Raw genomic sequence first — 18,082 nt, forward strand, 5'->3', positions numbered from 1 at the left:
GCGTGTAACTTGTACTTTCCTGTTGGCACAGTGCCAAGCCCTGTCTACCAATAAATAATCCCTTGCTACACCCCTGTAAAAGGTCAGCAATATATAATCATTATGTAAATGTTTATCAAGTCATAAATCTTGTCAACGAACTTAAAAAAGGATAGCTGGTCACTGAACCACTTGGACAACAACCCAGCTATACTATGTGGAACTTTTATAAAATCTGAAAGACAAAAAATTGCAACAGTTGAGTGTTTTCTCATTTTTACATGTACAGTATGCTTGGGAGTCTGGAATAATTTTTATGTAAATTCGTGGTATTATAATTTAAACCTACAGTAATGTCTGTGTTGAAGAAATAACATGAAACTACTGGGTTGGGTTAGTCTGGTCCCCTGCCCCAATTTCAACACTGAGGGCGGTTAAGGGACGACGTCAAAAGAGCGATGTCGGATAAAAAACTTAATTCCTTTAGTTTTTTTCCAAACCCCCCCCCCCACTGAAACTTAATTGATAAATATTGGTCATGGCGTCAGACTACATTCACCATTAAATACAAATTGATAATCGGACAGTAGTATTGCATAGCAGTTGGCTGTCGGGTGGGTGTAAAAAGATTTTACAAATGCACCTCATTTGACGCACAGATTTACACTCGAACCAAACCATTTTTCTGTTTTTCCTTTTTCGGTTATTTCTGTCCATGATTGGATAGAAAAAAAAACGAACTACAAATACTCCAAGATTTTTTTGACTTCATTGAAAAATGAAATCGTTTTTGTCGGATGGAAACTTTTTGAGGTCAAAACCTCCCACCCCCAAACTAAAGGAAATAAGTTTTTTATCCGACATCTCTCTTTTGACGTCGTCCCTAAGAAAATGGGTACATGCTTCAACGAAGATTAGGAAACGTTATCTGTACGGATGATAGAGGGACTGTGATTTAGTAGAGCATTTAATTTTTGCTGAAATGAAATCACTAAGATACACAACATAGTAAACTTGAAGAAAGCAAATGTATGTATACAATATGTAATTTTGTGGAAAAAATTGAACATGTCACAGAATTGCATGCATTTGTCATGACTGACTGATTTCAGTAAATCGTTATTTAGTTAAAAGATTAATTGACCAGCACAGTCAAAATAATATAATTCCCCCTAATATTGTGTTCATAACTGTTTTGTGTTCCTTTTTGTTGGTGTAACTTGCAGCGATGCAAGAAAAAAACAGATTTAAACACATTTAATTTAAATAGGCAGGAGTTTAAGCCACCTTGGATAAAGAGATGTCAGCACTGGCGTAACAGAACGACTTAAGTCTTTTCCACAAAACGAAACAAAATGAAACCCTAACCCTAACCTAAAATTTTGAATGACTTCAAACATCACCACGTCACAGAGATAAATTTGTCGAGAATATTTAGTTTCCATCTATTTTACGCCTACTTTGCAGCTCATTTGTACTGACATGACATGACAGCCATTTTGGAATTGTTGAACACTGATGGCGCTAATCATTTCGTGTTTCACAGTGTGAAATTTTCTCAGATATTATTAGGCCAATGAAAAAAAATGCGAGTTAGGTTTTGTTTCATTTCGTTTTGTGGAAAAGACAAAGCCTAACAGAACTATTATGTAATAATTACATTGGTTTGAAAACAGGTGTGAACATGATCTGCTGGTGTGAAGGGCCTTTATCTTTTCGCCATCAGTTTGCTTTTTTCATCACAAATTCACAAAATAGTTATAGTCTGCAATTTCCTTCAAGAGATTGGGACAAAAATAGCCAAATTTTTTGTGTAAAAACTGGAAAATTGACTAAACTTTGTCTCTTGGCAACAAAATTAGGGTTCATTTCCGAAAATATAAAAAAAAACAATTTGGCAAGAATGTCTGGTGATGAAATGGTTAAAATATGTTTAATAAAGGCAAAACACTGACAACAATTCAACAATCAAATCAGTGTTGTGAATGCATACATCACATGGTGTCCTGAATTTAAGTGAGACAGTCAACTGTAGTATACTGTAAAGGGGTTATTATTCACTGGGTTTTAATTTCGCTGACAGGAAAATGCGTTTAATTATAAAACCCAGTGAATATGTAAAATTTAGCATAGAACACATTATCTAAATGATAAAACCGTGAATTTAAAACCCACTGAATATGCCTGAAATGGTAAATCAGTGAAATTAAAACCCAGTGAAAATTAGTCATTTTATAGTATCTTATTTCATATAGGTAGGTAGACTCGCAGAGTGTGTCACATTTTAAGGAAGTTTGTATTGACCTGTATACATTGTTAAACTAGAAATATGCCGATGGTTTCAATATGAAACTGAAAACACTAGTTCCATGGTTTCAACAAGTACAGTACAACATTGGCCCAGATTTGTCATGGATGCATTGACGGTCATTACCTTGATGCTAGATTAGTCTTTTTTGGGAAATTTTAGCCTTTAAAATTGGTGTCCCGTGATGTTCAAGCTTTCCAAAAGTATACATGAATTAATTATGCAACCAAAACATTGCCTATAAAAGAGTCCATACCATTGTGTATACCGGTATTATCCGGTGGCCACCATATTTATGCCTTTTTTGTAAGAAACGTTGGCATGAACACAATCTTACAAGATCCTTACCTTTTTAATTGATGAGCAAAAATTGTGCTTTTTCTAGTGACAATACCGTAAAATCTCTATTAGAAGCCGCATCCCTAATAGAAGTCGTATCAATTCTTTTTGAATAACTGAGAACCCAAAAATTCATCATTCTCATATTGTAGGTGCTCTATTAGAAGCCGCATCCTGTCTGTTACATTGTACCATTTTAATAGAAGCCGCGGCTTCTAATACAGATTTTACAGTACTGTACAAATGATATTTTCAATTTACGCCAATTTTTTTTCTTTAATTGTTTGCATTAATTTTTATTTTCTCAGAAAATGACGACGAACAATGATTCAGGTGGTGGGAAAGCTGCTCTGTACAGTCGATGGGATCCCGAGACTGATAACGTTGATATTGCGCAGTACAAACCTGCAAAGCAGATTGCTACATGCCCCGAATGGTGCTATGGAAAGCGAGGACTTATGGTCAAGATATTTGTGGCAGTGCTAATATTTTTTTTTGGATTGATTATTGGTTACATGACTCGGCGCCATCTGGTGAAGAATATAGGAAACTGCAACGATTTGAGTAAAGATTACGAAGAACAATATGGTGTCTCCCTTAACAAGGATGTGTCGGTTGAAAATTTGGATAATTTCTTGTGGTAAGTTACAACTACAACACTTGTACTTTTAAACACTTATTTCATATAGTTTTTGTAAAAATTTTAATATAACATTTGGCACTTTATTTATGTATTTTTCTCTAATTTCTTTATTTTAAGACCAAATGATCATGATTTCCTATTGACTATAAGTCTTAATCAACATTTTTGAAAAAAATATGAAAGTTTATTTTGTGCAAGATTTTTAATGTTCAAAGGGTTGCTATGGTTATTGAGCATTCATTCAAAAGTGTAGACAATTAAACTTGTCTAACCCTTTGATTGCAAAGTCAACTATATTTTGTCACTATAAAAAAATTGTTAAACCACATTAATTTAATATTATGCCCGTTTGAATCAAAATTATCAAACAAATATGGAAAAATACATAAAAATGTGCCATGATACAAAGAATACTTTACAACCAGACTGGTGTAATAATTTACATCTTTTATGATTTTCAAAAATGATGTGAGCGTATAAAAGTGTATTGTAATGGCCTTTGCAATTACTGGAAGAATAACTGAGAACTCTTGTAGACTTGTATGAATATTCAGCTACTTTTGTTAGCTCCACTGATGCCAGCACGGCCATTGATATATAATTGGTTGTAAACCGCCCACCTGCCAGACTAAACTTTTGACAGTTCTTCTTGAAAATTACTATTCCAATTATTTTGACCAACACATCAAATATACCTGCTTATTTTGATTTTTGTTTTGTTTTATGATTTTGTGATATCTGTTTTCCGCTTTTATAATAAATATTAGTTGTGTAACCAGACTAGACATAATAACATGTACTAGCTAATGTTTACTCAGATAAATGTTAGCGTGCTAATAAGACTTGATACTTGTTATGGAGATGCTATTGCTCACTTCTTCACTCCCTTTTTTAATAGATTGGCCTCAGATGCAAATTACAGTTGTTTTTTCAATATGGATAGTTTCATTCTCCCCTGACGTTGGGGTTGAGTTTGCATTGACTTATTCATTAGCCAACACTATACATGGCTATAATTCAATTAATTTCTTTCTGTCTGGTACATGTATTTATTTTCTGTACACACATACATTCATTTATTTATTTATCATAGCTGCATGTCTGTATCCATGTGCTTTGTTGGCTTAACCTATTATTTGAAGCAAGTGATATAAAGAACATAATTGGCTGTTTGCGCTTGCATATAATCCAGCGTTAGGTCACTAATATCTTCACAGCTGTGTCACAATGGATGCTTTGAGCAATTTCACTGTGTTTAAAGTACACGCAACCTGGCAGGGAAATAATGAGCTCTATTGTTATATTACATGTTTGCATGGATTTGATTTAATAATGGATTTTACTTATCGGCGATAACAGCAAATTAAAAAAAACAGTGAATAATTGTGTGATTATTTCATCCTACAGTAAAATAACTTGTTTCAGGCTCATAACCCATTTAAAAAAACTACAATTAATGCATTAATTATTCATTTGGTTTTTACTTTTATTTTACTGAAAAAATTAAATCTGCATGGTTATAAAAAATTTCAATAGAACTCATTATTACACTGAATTTAAAGTCATTTAGCAAATCAGGATAAAATTAAAATCATTTATGTGGGGAATTTGAAAAGTGCTAGCATACACATCATATCATCAAAATGTTTTCCCAATGTTTTTACTCTGAAGTTTACATTTCTGTGAGTGATGACATGGTTTCAAATTATTTTCACAGAATGTTAATTATTCATAGTTTGAAATTACTCTTTGTGATTGCAAAAGTGACGCAATTTATCATCTAAATGAAATTTACCTCTTGTGGATAGTTATATCAAAGCACAGTCCCTGATCAAAGGCCGAGATCATCATGGTAAAAAAAGAACAGTAGGGTATTTTCTTTTTTTAGCTCTACGGTTGAAAATTTTTTGCACATTCTTTTCCATTATGGCACGCATGGTTTTGTCCCTGGAATAAATGCATGCCACAGCGCCACAGTGTTGAAATATCGTGCTGCGCAGCTGTGACAATGCAGTGACCCATGAAATCAATTACATTCAGATTGCCTTCAATGTATGTTAGTTAGGTCAAATGAAAACGTATGATACAGCAACCTTTTGCTTTGCACTGCATGAATGCTGAATTTGTGAAGTGTGGCCTGAAATCAAATGCGCTCGATGTACAGCCAAAACTATTAAACTGATATCCGAGACGCAAATAAATATTTACACTTATAAAACTGTGCTTAAACCACACCACACTCCGCTTTGTCTACATAGGGCAGGTTTTCAGGTACCAGATGTTACAATTAACCATTAACAGTATGAAAATAATATTTAGATATCTGTAAAACCCCTCTACTGAGATGTTTGAAAATGTTATGTACATCTTTCTTTTTAGGAAATGTGCATCGTATTTCTTTTGCACTCTGTTTCTTTTGTTTATATCGGGCAAAGTAACCTTTTATAGCACGTGATGAAATTGAATCCCGTTGCGTCACTGAATTCAGATAATCACCCTGACTTGAATCTCGTAAAATACTTTTGCTGGCATGTTGGGTTATCGCATCTTGCGAAATGACATCAAGCAGGAAAAGATGTATAACAATAAGGGTATTATGAAAATGACCTGATAAATAAACATGAGGGCAACACAGGAATCCGATTGCATCACTACACTACACTACGCTACGCTATGCTACACTACAACGCTACGCTACGCTACGCTACGCTACGCTATGCTATGCTACATTACATTATATTACATTACATTACATTACATTACATTACAATACATTATGCAACTCCATTATTATTTTTATTGTTATTTTTTTTTATAACCATTGTATATATCAAAGGCGAGTACTGGCTGTGGTGGATTTCAACTTCAAACCAGTGAATATGCTAAAAAAATCAAGAGTAAAATTAAATGTAAAAATTACTGCTTTTACAGTATAGATTTGCAATTTTAGTCCTCAATCAACAAGTGCATGTAAGATGACTGTAGAGGGCGCCATAACCTTCCCAGTCAGTCTTTGAATTTTCTATATATACCATACTGCAGTGCAGGTGTGGAATTTTTTCATAGTTTTAAAAGTTTGAAAAACCTTTATTTGGTCTAGTATATCTGGTATAATCTGAATGAATGCAGTAAACAGTCAAAATGAGAATTTCATCGTTTTAATTGTTTGCCATTTTTTCAAGGTATTTCTCTAATGTTTCTCATCCCATTGGATCAGAAGCAAGCCTGGACAGAGACAATTATATTACTAACAAATGGACAGAGTATGGGTTCACGGTTGAGACGAAGAAATATAATCCATGGCTGCCACTTAAATCCAGGTAACCATAGTAACTGCAATTCATCACCTCCCAGACTACATTGTAGCTGAATCTTTGAACAGAATTTGTTTTTAATTTTCATTTCTTTTTATCAGAAATTAGTTTCATTTTGCTTTCAAATCCGATGAAACTATAATTTGGTCCAATATTTTATTTATACTTGTTTGTTGTAGTCTGAAAACTGAGACTTACAATTCCCCTTTCTGTTGTCCACACCTACATCTCGTACATGCCCCAAAAGTTGCACTTTTACTTGACACATACATTAACCTTTTCACCATCAGACTCTCTCGTCTAAAATGTTTTTGCCCTTTTTATTATATTCTTCAATATTTCTGGAAATGAACCCTAATTTTGGAACCAACAGAGGAAACTGGTGGTGAAAATGTTAAGTCACATGTATGCATTTGCCTCCCATTCACATTCAAATTCAATATGGCTGACTGACATTTTAGTTGACACCAAAATTTCTACCATTCAATCTGGTATCTTGTGTCAGGCATTTTTGTAAATGGCTGATGAGTGGCCATTCTTTTTCAAACAAGAAATTCTGAGGCATGCCTAGATTGATTTCAAGCACTTGTTCTCATGTAACATAACGTAATAACTTGATTAATTCGCGGTCCCTATTATTTCGCGACCCATTTTATTTTTGAAGGCTAATTTTAAAATGTATCCTTCGCGGCGTTCAAAAACATATTTGAAATTGTATCCTATTAATTCGCTGGCCAGAATAAAGTGGATAACTCAGAATATATATTGAATGAAGACATTAAAAATATACATTTATACAGTTTTTATGTTATCAGTACTTGTTGTAGCCGCAATCGCAGACGATCTCCGTCATCACAGCCTTTCAGTTAGCAAGCAGTTTAGACCTGAAAAAAATCATTCCCTCACAACACTACAGATGTTGGGCAAAATTATTACTTAGTCGATAAATATCCATCGGTCAGCACATCGATTACGAATTTCCGTGATGGAAAGCTTAGTACAGGGCTTTTCGTCGCTGGTCCACAGGGTTGCATCGACCATGTGTCCGCCATTTTGGAAAGTGATTTTATTCTATGATGTAATTTAAGTACGTAAATTGACGTTTTTGATTGGTCGGGCGAATGACCTCATGACACATTTTCATTATAGATGAAAGTGCTTGACAAAAAAAAACAAAACAATCATGTAAACAATGAACACATGGCTACAAAAATGCAATCAACGGGGCAGGAGACCACCTTATCCGAAGCAACACTGAAATAGCAGAAATCATTGCTGATCTGCTTTTAGACGACGACTAAGATGGTGATTGGCTTGACGGCTTCACTGCCGACGACCTGTCGAACAATTAATAATCTGTGTCTGACGGTACTGCCGAAATTTTTTTTAAAAAAGGCAGTGCAGCCAGACGGCTACTTTGTAGCCACGTGTTCATTGTTTGTTTGTGTACAGAGTGACCTTTGCCATTTCACTGTTCTATTTCAAGTGTAACATGGTGCGTGGTCCTTGACGTTGTGCGTGTTCTCTACCCGACTGTATGCCATGAATGTTGCTAGCCACGAGTCTCAGAGGCACTTAAACAGCATCCTGTAATAGTGTTCATTGGAAAACAAAACAAATCACTAATAAATTTATGAAAACAGCCCCTTTTTGAATCGATCTAAAAGTACCCAATAATTTATGTTTTTACGCTATTAATTCGCGCACTTGAAAAAATAATTATATTTACTACCGCAAATTAATCAAGTTTTTACGGTACTAGTACATGCATGCGAGTATGTATGTATGTCTAACAGATGCATACGCTTATGCTTCAAAATTTTATTCAAGTTGGTTATAACTGGAAGTATTCAGGTTGTTTATGTATATACACAACAAAATCAAGGTTATAGATCAAGATAGATAGATAATTTTTTTTTTCAAGATGCCATATCTTTGACATGCCTAGAGTGATTGTTTTTACAGTATTGCATAATACCAGAGCTATAGTCAAAGAATGAAAGATAGTACCGTAAAATCTGTATTAGAAGCCGCATCCCTAATAGAAGTCGCACCCATTCTTTTTGAAAAATTGAGAACCAATCATCATTTCTCATATGTGTAGATGCTCTAATAGAAGCCGCATCCCCTCTATTGCATTGTACCATTTTAATAGAAGCCGCGGTTTCTAATACAGATTTTACAGTAGTTGCTAGTCTGTTGTCATAAAAAAAGTACATTATTTTTATTTTTTGGTGTTATTTATTGTTAAAATTAATTGAAAGCCTGCATAACACAAGATGACACATTGTGTACATGTCCCATATCATGTTTTGTCTAAAGATGGATGTCTGGTGGCCTTTTTTGTTGTAAAAATGTATTACATGTATATCTTGGGAGGCTTTAAATCCAACATTACAGATTTAAGTCTATTCTCTTGTTCACCAATGGATAAATCTGTTTTCAGCTCGAAAAGCACTCTGTCCATTGTGAGTCACGAATCAAATATATTTTGGACGAATGAAGGTGAAGACAAGAGCGGTATTAATCAGCCTTTCATCGCATACAGCCACTCTGCAACCGTCATCGTAAGTCATTTCATATTCAAGGTTGTAAGCCATTTAAAAGTATAAAATTCAACATTTCAAAACATTTTTTTCCAATTGAGTGGGTCGTGTATTATTTGTTCATCATAGTCGCATGTATACCTTTATTCGAAAAAGTATGTCTGTACCCCAATTTTTTCCACATATGACCTTGTGTGTCTTTACTACCAATTTTTTCCATCATACCTTATATAGCAAAGATCTATTTGTAAATTCCAAAAATTCAAAAACTGTTGTGAAACTGTATTGAGCAAACTTAAAACAAATGGTGACTATACAATTCTAGAATGTAAATTGTTTAGTAGGTCAAGTTGGGAACAATTTCAGCAAGTTCCCCACTGAACTTGTATAGTTACAGGGCTTGACGTTAACTTTAAAACTTGCTTGTTTGAAATGTTTGTTGTTTATATATTTACTGCAGTCAGTTACATGTACTGCCAGTATTCAGTTGTCTGAATGACAATTTTACTTGTCTCAGTACAATTCTTGGGACGGACATTCAGACATTTTCACCGCCTGGCACTTTAAATAATAAACCATGTTGATTTGCGAGTCGTGATAAATATTTTTGTAGAAGTGAAAATATTACTTCCAAATTGTCTTTGTGATTTTCCCAATTTTTGTTTGTGTTAACGCCTGATATTTCATGAACATATGCGTTGCATTTGTTTATTTATTTATTTATGTGCTTTCCATTTTTTATATAACTGTAATTGCTACTTTTATTTCAGAAAAAGCCTGTTTACTTAAACTATGGTACCAAGGAGGATTTTGATTTGTTAGAAGGCAGGAAAGCTAACTTGCCAGAAGATAAAATAGTTATCATGAGATTTGGCAAAATATTTCCTGGTAACATGGTAGGTAGAACTGATGTACTGTTCTTGGAATTGCTGTTTTGTAACACTGTATTAAATGTTCCCTGGTAACATGGTAGGTAGAACTGATGTACTGGTCTTGGAATTGCTGTTTTGTAACACTGTATTAAATGTTCCCTGGTAACATGGTAGGTAGAACTGATGTACTGGTCTTGGAATTGCTGTTTTGTAACACTGTATTAAATATTTCCTGGTAACATGGTAGGTAGAACTGATGTACTGGTCTTGGAATTGCTGTTTTGTAACACTGTATTAAATATTTCCTTGTAACATGGTAGGTAGAACTGATATAAGGGTTTTAACTACACAGTGTTCTGAGCTTTATGTGTAATTACCAACAGAGTCAATGAAAAAAGCACAAATAGCTGACAGTAGGTTACTGTCACGGTCACGTCTTGCTTACATTTCTTAATCGGTAGCACACTCAAATCTATTTAATTTGAGCGAATCACAAACATGCTTTTACCATAATGTCAAATTAAAAGCTTCATGATGAGTGAATTACACGAAACACAACTTCTCCTCATTAGTTACAATAATGTGTCTTTCTAATTAATATTTCTAACATGTAACCCCGCATATCTACATGTACATTAAAAATAAATCTTCAGTCACGACACCCAGCCAGTGTCACTAAAACATACAGTTGCATTCATGGTCACACAAATTTTCGCTCTGAGTGAACATAACTTATTAAATCAACACATTCTCACAAGTTAATTTAAAAATAAATTTCATCCCAATCGATGTTATTTCAATCTTGTTCCAGTATTTTACTGTAAATCATTTACTTTCAGGTGAAAAATGCTGAGGACGCCAAAGCTGCTGGAGTTTTACTCTTTTCAGACAGCGTTGATTTCTCACCAGATGGTAGAGATGCCAGTCATGTCTATCCCAATACATGGTGGGTTCCTTCGAAATCGGTTAAAAGTGGTACGGCCTATCTCGGATATGGGGATCCTCTCACTCCCGGAATTCCATCTGTTGGTGAGTCAATATTATAAAGAGCATGATTTTAATTTTTTGCCAATAATTTATGTACCGTATTATAATTTATGTACCTCTGTAAGAGCCCAGGGTCCTGAACATGGAAAATTGCAAACAAAAATTGGGGTGGGCCTATGCCCGGACATCCCCTGCAAAAAAAACCCCAAAAATTCACAAAAAATTTTAACACGCAGATCGAACTGGGACAGGGAATAGAATGGCGAATGAAAACATGCAACAGAAATAAAGGAACAATATGCAACATTAGAAGTAAAGTAGCCTTATTCTGAGAGTGGAAGCCCAATTGCGTTAAAGTACCGTACTTCCCCAATCGCAAGCCCCTCCCGAGTATGAAGCCCATCCCTCTATTTTTACTAGGTATTTATCAAGTTGAGAGCATTCACGATTATAAGCCCAGAGTGTTTTTACTGGGCGTCAACGATATTCTTTAAAATATGCGTGTAAAAGGTGTGTTTCATTTCATAATAATCGTGATTGGCATGGTAGTTTGGTTTGTGCTTTTAGTTTTATGAGAAAACTCGCATTAATTTCAGAGTGCATGGCGAACGTACACAACGTGGTTGGCACCCTTTCTATTCTGTCATTTACTCAGGATGAACCCAGATGTTGCAATACTGGAGTAATCCATACTACTTTGAGTAGTAGCTTTCGAAAAGCCAAAAATGTGATCGTTAAGTCGTGTACCTGGTTATTGGGCATGGTTTACTTTGAGGCTATCATGAAAGGCCTAGGGTTTGAACGATGTGACATGTTGGTGACCGTGAAAGGTGTTTAAATTCTTCCTCCACACTCAGTTTGTATTTCGGAAATTGTGAATCATCAGTTTTTAGGGAAAAAATCATCGTTTTTTCGTTGCAATCAGTGCTACAGATCGCATTTACATTGCGATAATTCACTTCCGCATTGCATTAAAATATCATCGTCAATAATCAGAAAATTTCATCATTACGACACATCATTTTGATTGGTTAATGAAAGACATGACCTGTTAGGTCAAAGGAAGTTGTTTCCGGTCAAATCGTTCTAAAAAACCTCATGGTGGAAAATTGCTTTGCGTTGAGAGTTTGCGTACAATCGAAAACATACCAAAACGAAGATAATGATAAATGCCTTCGTCCACTGTTTTCCCACAGACCCTACCCATTATTTCACCGTACATTCAGACGGTATGTAAATCGTATTGTAATAAAATGTGTGTGTTTTTTATGAACATGTTTGTTTCTTTATTTTAAGTGTCATGGAAATCAATGACGCATTTTTTTCAAAAGTATTATTTTCCCGAGCCCTGCGCGGTGAACGAATAATTTTTTTGGATAATTTTTTGTTGTTGGCAAGATGGTTACAGTGTTTAACCCCAAAACAAAATAATCTTTTCTGAGTTGGTCCTCGAGTATAAGCTCATCCCTTACTTTTCTCTTACGTGTTCATGTCTCTGGGCTCATGATCAGGGAAGTACGGTATACTGTGAAGATTCAGATCAGTCCAGTGTGAGTGATGAGAGTATATCGTCAACGATGCCCCTTGTTTTGGATGATAGTTTTATTTCAAATTACACGGAAGTCTGTGAACAATCTGCTTGGTGTTCCTGTGACAATTATCCCATGATTTGCCAGTGCAGCCCCCTGAATACATGGACGAAAATGTTTCCACCACCACCTACGAACTCAAGATTGCATACTCCAGCATCCATACTTTGAATAATTTGCTCGCCGTAGAGTGCAGTACTGGAAACAGCATTTATTAGACAGTTAGACAAAAAAATGTCTGTCTCGATCAATCGCACATCCATAATGTTTGTATGTTGATACGCTTGTAAATAACATTAACGTAAAAGTCAAAACAACCTAGACTAGATGGCTCCCTAAGTTGCCTATATTTAATCAGATACTATTTCGTCGTCATGCTTTGTTACCTTACCTGTTTATACCATATGAGGGCGTTTTTTTATGGCAAGATGGCGCAAACGGAAGCCCTTCGCAGGTTTATGGTTTCTCATATTTAAATCATCCTAACTCTGAAGATAATAATTTTTTTTTTTAAATTTATAATCAATATACATGACGTGATAAATACACACACCAAAATAGACTCTATTTAGTTCCCCTTTAAGACAATTTTCTCGAAAATCTGCAAGGTCACTGCTAAAATGCTAAAATGCTATTTTATAGTTTTTATCATAAATACAAGACATTTTGCGAAATGAGAACATTTTCACTCAGTGATTGAATTCTATATATCTAGTGATTCTGCATTCAATGTAACGATAAAAAAAAGGAAAGTGTTTTAAAGTATACATATGGAAATAATCCTGTTGCTGTTGCACAACACAAAACATTTTTTGTTATCTTATTAAATTACAATTACATGCAACAGCAAAATGTTTTATCAAAAGATTAAAGCGCGGTATTCGTTGCTCTGCGCATGTGCCACATTTGTGTTGATAAACATTGATTTTCCCACAATCCAATGCGCTCTTCAAATGGAAATCACAAGTATTAGGTTTGACCTAGGCGCGACTTGCACTAATTACCGCCGGTGGCTCCTCCGATACCTTCCAATAACATGAAAATTACTTATTTAAAGCATGGAAACGTCTCAGTTCATACTCGTTGATCTGCGCAAAGGTCAAAGTCGCCATCTTTGTTTATATGAGACTCGTATATCTTGTACATGCACAGCACGGCAACTACCGCGCTTTAATGCAAAATTTGCAGTTGGGCAGCACAGGAAAGCACCAACCTCTACTTGAATTAGTGTCAGTCGATACGACCACCATACTTACATCAAGCCTACTTTGCAGTATTCTTGTGATACATGTGATCAATGGTAGTGATTACACATACATTCATCAGCTCATGTAGATTAGAGAGAATATTGCAGAAATATTTTATCTATCACTTATAAAGTTAATGCTGGTATAAAAATCTATTTTTGCATGCGCTTTGAATAATTGAGTTAATATGGGGCTTCATAACAACTTCTAGACCATATGGTAACCCCAACATTGTAACTTACTGGTAGCATACATCATACTCGGTAATTATTGGTTTTAAGCTATACATGTGTACCCTCCTGTCTATCGTTGATAACTTTGTATAAAATGCAAAGTTGTGGATTATATGAACTCCTCATCTTTACACAGTTGCCCACTGTTCATACAAACGCGTGGTGACTGTGTAATTTGAACACTGAAAAATGCAATCCAAAATAGTTAGACCACTTATCGCCATATTTCACCAATTATTAGAACAATGGAATCCAAGTCAAACTTGGACTCGGGGGGGGGGGGGGGAGTTATTGTCAAATCACCGTTCCATAACTTTTCAGAATCGCACAGGGAATCTGCATCCTACCATATTAGGAAATGCTAATTTCAAACATGGAACCATTACGTGGTATTTCCAAGATGGCGGATGCTTTTAAAAACCAAGTTTACTTGTAAAATATTTAATAAAAAATTGTCACCATTTTTAGTTCAGTTCTGGGCATCGTGTTTGGATCAGGAAGTAAATAAAGTTATCAGACTTGTAAACAGATAAACGCTACTAGGGCCAATAAATATTATGTTTAGTATTTGATAATTGTTGTCATAGCGACACACTACCTATTGGAACAAATCCATACCAGTCAACCATGAGAGTCAACCATGTTTTTACATAATCTTGTTCCATGGACAGCATGCCTTCCAACTTGGTGGTTTGTGATCTTTGAATCAAAAAATTTAAATTTGAATGAGAATTTGGACTTCAGCGATGCATAGTGTTGCACATTGCATAGCATCTTTCCTAGTTTGATTTTCAAGCCATTCAATAAAAAAATTATGCCGTATTTTTACAAATTAAGGTGTTTAGTTTTCCTTTTTTGTACGAATCACATGTTTTGATTGCATTATAAAATGACTTGTCAAAAATCACTATCCGGTATTTCTGGTGATATGTCAAAATGGATAGAGGGCGCACTGCATTACTGTAGAGAAGATATAAACATGATGAATGAAATAATTTAAGTTGTTTTCTTTCTTTTTCAGATGGATCTTACTTTTTACCTAACTCTGATGTACTGACTAGTCTGCCTAAAATACCCGTCCAAGTGATCAGTTATGAGGATGCTCGTACTATCATGTGTTCAGAATAGTAAGTAATATTTCTGCTGACTTTTTATCTGGATTTTGGCCAAGGATTCCATTCTTCACCCCCATTCATGGGTCACCAGCTTTCAATGCTACTCTCCAATTTTGCCACCACAATGGGTGCTCTTGACCTTCATCTGACCATCAGGATCAGTATCCTTGACTGTGCTGATGTCTGGTCAAGGAGGCCCCTGCCAAAAATTGGGACTCGCGGATTGACACCCTCGTGCATGTCCTTGTTCACATCCATCTGTATCAAGCCATGCTTGGGCTGATCAAATTCAAATGCCACACATACATCAGACATTATATGCACATGTTTTATTTTATTATCTGACTGAAAATGACCGAATGACCGCCATTTAAATTCCAAAATGCGTCAAAATCAGTTCCACCACTCTGAAACTATTTGAAGCCAGTTGCTCTTATTTTTTTGTGTTGGCATCCTTTAATATTAATATTATATTTGATAAATTACTGAATCTATTAAATGATTTAATTTTCTTTAAGAATATGTCAACAGAGTATCTCTCAAGTTCACCATAAATTACTATTATTGATCTATATTTAGCAATGCCAGGTACAGAACTGCAGATATAGAGACTATCTGTCATTTTTATCATTTTTATTGGAAACTGATGTCTTTTTTTTGCGTGTAATTTGGTCTAAAATTAACTGTGAAATATGTCACAAGCTTGTCACATGCTTGTAGTTTGCCAGTTTTCAATCGTACTGCACTGTCAGTTGTATATTGTATCTCCTTATTTACACCCGTATTCCTTACAGTCAACTTGACCTCCCTCATGTGCCACCTGAATGGAGCGGTGAGCGAGGTTGCCAGTATAATGGTGGACCAGGATTCTTAAATTCAGATTTATCACTAAAATTGGAAGTTCACAACCCCCCAGGAAAGAACCAAGTTTCCAATATTCTCGCCAGTGTCCCAGGATCCGTTGAACCAGGTCAGTGTAGACCAATGCACTCTGACATCATTTGTTTAACATTTTTGTGATTCTGAAAAAAAAAGAATAGTTCCAGAATATATTTGGAGTGGAAACAAATACTTCAGTGAGTGTGAGAACACAATTTTAGTACCGGTAGTTATACCAATAGACATATTTTTTATATAGTAGATGCTGTCAGATATTTCTTGTACTCAACTTGTGTAATGTATTCGTTTTAGATCGCTATGTTATTATTGGTAGTCATAAAGACGCATGGAATTATGGGGGAATTGATGGAAGCAGTGGCATGGCTGTTATGATGGAATTATCAAGAATCGTAGGAGATTTGTTGCAAGCAGGTATGTGGTGTACCTTCTGTGCATTATGGGAGATCTGTTGCAAGCAGGTATGCGCTGTACTTTCTTTGCATTATGGGAGATTTATTACCAGCTAGTGGTGTACCTTAGATTGTGGGAGATTTGTGTCAAGCTGGCACAAACGTGGTTACAGGCATGTATTTAGTGTACTTGCTATGCATTATGGGTATATTTTATGATAGATATACAACATGTGGAGACAGACAACACACACATTCTCTGTATCTATAAGTACATTGGATAATACATGTCAGAACTGGAATTTTAGCTAATAGACAATATTATTTACTAATACAGACTAATAAGAATTATAGAATATAATTAAAACTCCAATAATTAACTGCATTATTTTATTCCCATGTAGTCCCCCATGCTAAATCTAATTTAGAATAATATCTAATATAATATAATATAATAATATCGCTGTCATCCTCACGTGTGCGCATATAATGAAAGGATGGTGGTCGTTACGCTGCCCATGTGCGACATTTGTGTTGACAAACATTTTCCCACAATCCAATGCGCTCGTCTAATGGAAATCACAAGTATGAGGTTTGACCTGTGCGCGAATTGCACTAATTACCACCGATGACTCCTTTGATACCTTCCAATACCTAAAAATACCTAATTAAAGCTTGGTAACATCTCAGTTTGTACTCGTTGATCTGTGCAATAGTCAGAGTCGCCATCTTTGTTTATGAGACCCATATATCTCGTCATACATGGCACGACTACCGCCCTTTAAGTCAGCTTTCACCCAGTGTAGAATCAACCTGTATAATTAGGCCCAGTGAGTTTGAAGAGATCTCCCTGGAATTTGTGAATCCAAAAAATTCCTTCTTTATGGTACTTTCTTCGTTGATGCTTTTTTCACCTATAATGAATCCCGTTATTGCATGTCAAGCAGTAGACTCGTTGGAATGAACTTTTATGTGAATATTTAAGTAACATGGATATTCTTTGTTCAGAAAATGAAAATCCTGCCTAGTTGGTTATCAACATTGATAACATAACCTGGGAATAAACATCGAATGTGTTATGTTTGTCTTCTCTAATCAAAGAATTAATTTACTGGTTACTGTCCACTTTGAAATGTGTGTGTAGTGTGACTTTGTAATTTATCTGTAATTGTCCCGTAGGTTACTCAGGAAAGGTTTTTCTATTTTCTTAGGGATAATGCTTGTTCACTTCATTAAGTTGTCTATAATAATGATAATAATATTTATTAAGCCTTTGGAATGCCAACAAGAGCAAACAAAAGAAATAAAAGAAAAGAGAAAAATCATACATACATGTATACCTAATAAAAATAAAATTTGAAAATAAATCTCATGGTGAATTCATACAACTTTCATTTCTGTGTTTACAAAGATGTTTAAGAAATTTTCGTTCCTCTTTAAAAAAAAAAATCTCCTGCAAATCCTTATTCATATTCCAACGAATGACACCAAAAAGCAAACCCCCCTGAAAGAAGGCAATATCTTAGTGTCTGCCCTTGCATAAATAGTCTTATTTGCATAAATTAATATTCATGAGCAATGAAAAACTCATCTTTTCAGTAAAAGTGTGCCAAAATGCTTA

General features: G+C 35.0%; 1 protein-coding gene across 1 annotated transcript in view; it reads left to right on the forward strand.

Moving 5' to 3' along the window:
- Nucleotides 1–18,082, forward strand: part of LOC144357982 (putative N-acetylated-alpha-linked acidic dipeptidase) — a 41,147-nt gene that overhangs the window by 4,246 nt on the left and 18,819 nt on the right. Inside the window, exons 2-9 of the mRNA XM_085508693.1 lie at nucleotides 2,935–3,266; nucleotides 6,452–6,589; nucleotides 9,030–9,150; nucleotides 9,900–10,025; nucleotides 10,841–11,030; nucleotides 15,079–15,184; nucleotides 15,967–16,142; nucleotides 16,364–16,483. Of these exons, the coding sequence (XP_085364819.1) occupies nucleotides 2,938–3,266; nucleotides 6,452–6,589; nucleotides 9,030–9,150; nucleotides 9,900–10,025; nucleotides 10,841–11,030; nucleotides 15,079–15,184; nucleotides 15,967–16,142; nucleotides 16,364–16,483 (1,306 nt within the window). The 5' untranslated portion in view covers nucleotides 2,935–2,937. The remainder of the gene's footprint in view (nucleotides 1–2,934; nucleotides 3,267–6,451; nucleotides 6,590–9,029; nucleotides 9,151–9,899; nucleotides 10,026–10,840; nucleotides 11,031–15,078; nucleotides 15,185–15,966; nucleotides 16,143–16,363; nucleotides 16,484–18,082) is intronic.

This window comes from Saccoglossus kowalevskii, chromosome 15 (genome assembly GCF_978046115.1).
Source record: "Saccoglossus kowalevskii chromosome 15, keSacKowa6.1, whole genome shotgun sequence".
Classification (NCBI taxonomy): Eukaryota; Metazoa; Hemichordata; class Enteropneusta; family Harrimaniidae; genus Saccoglossus; species Saccoglossus kowalevskii.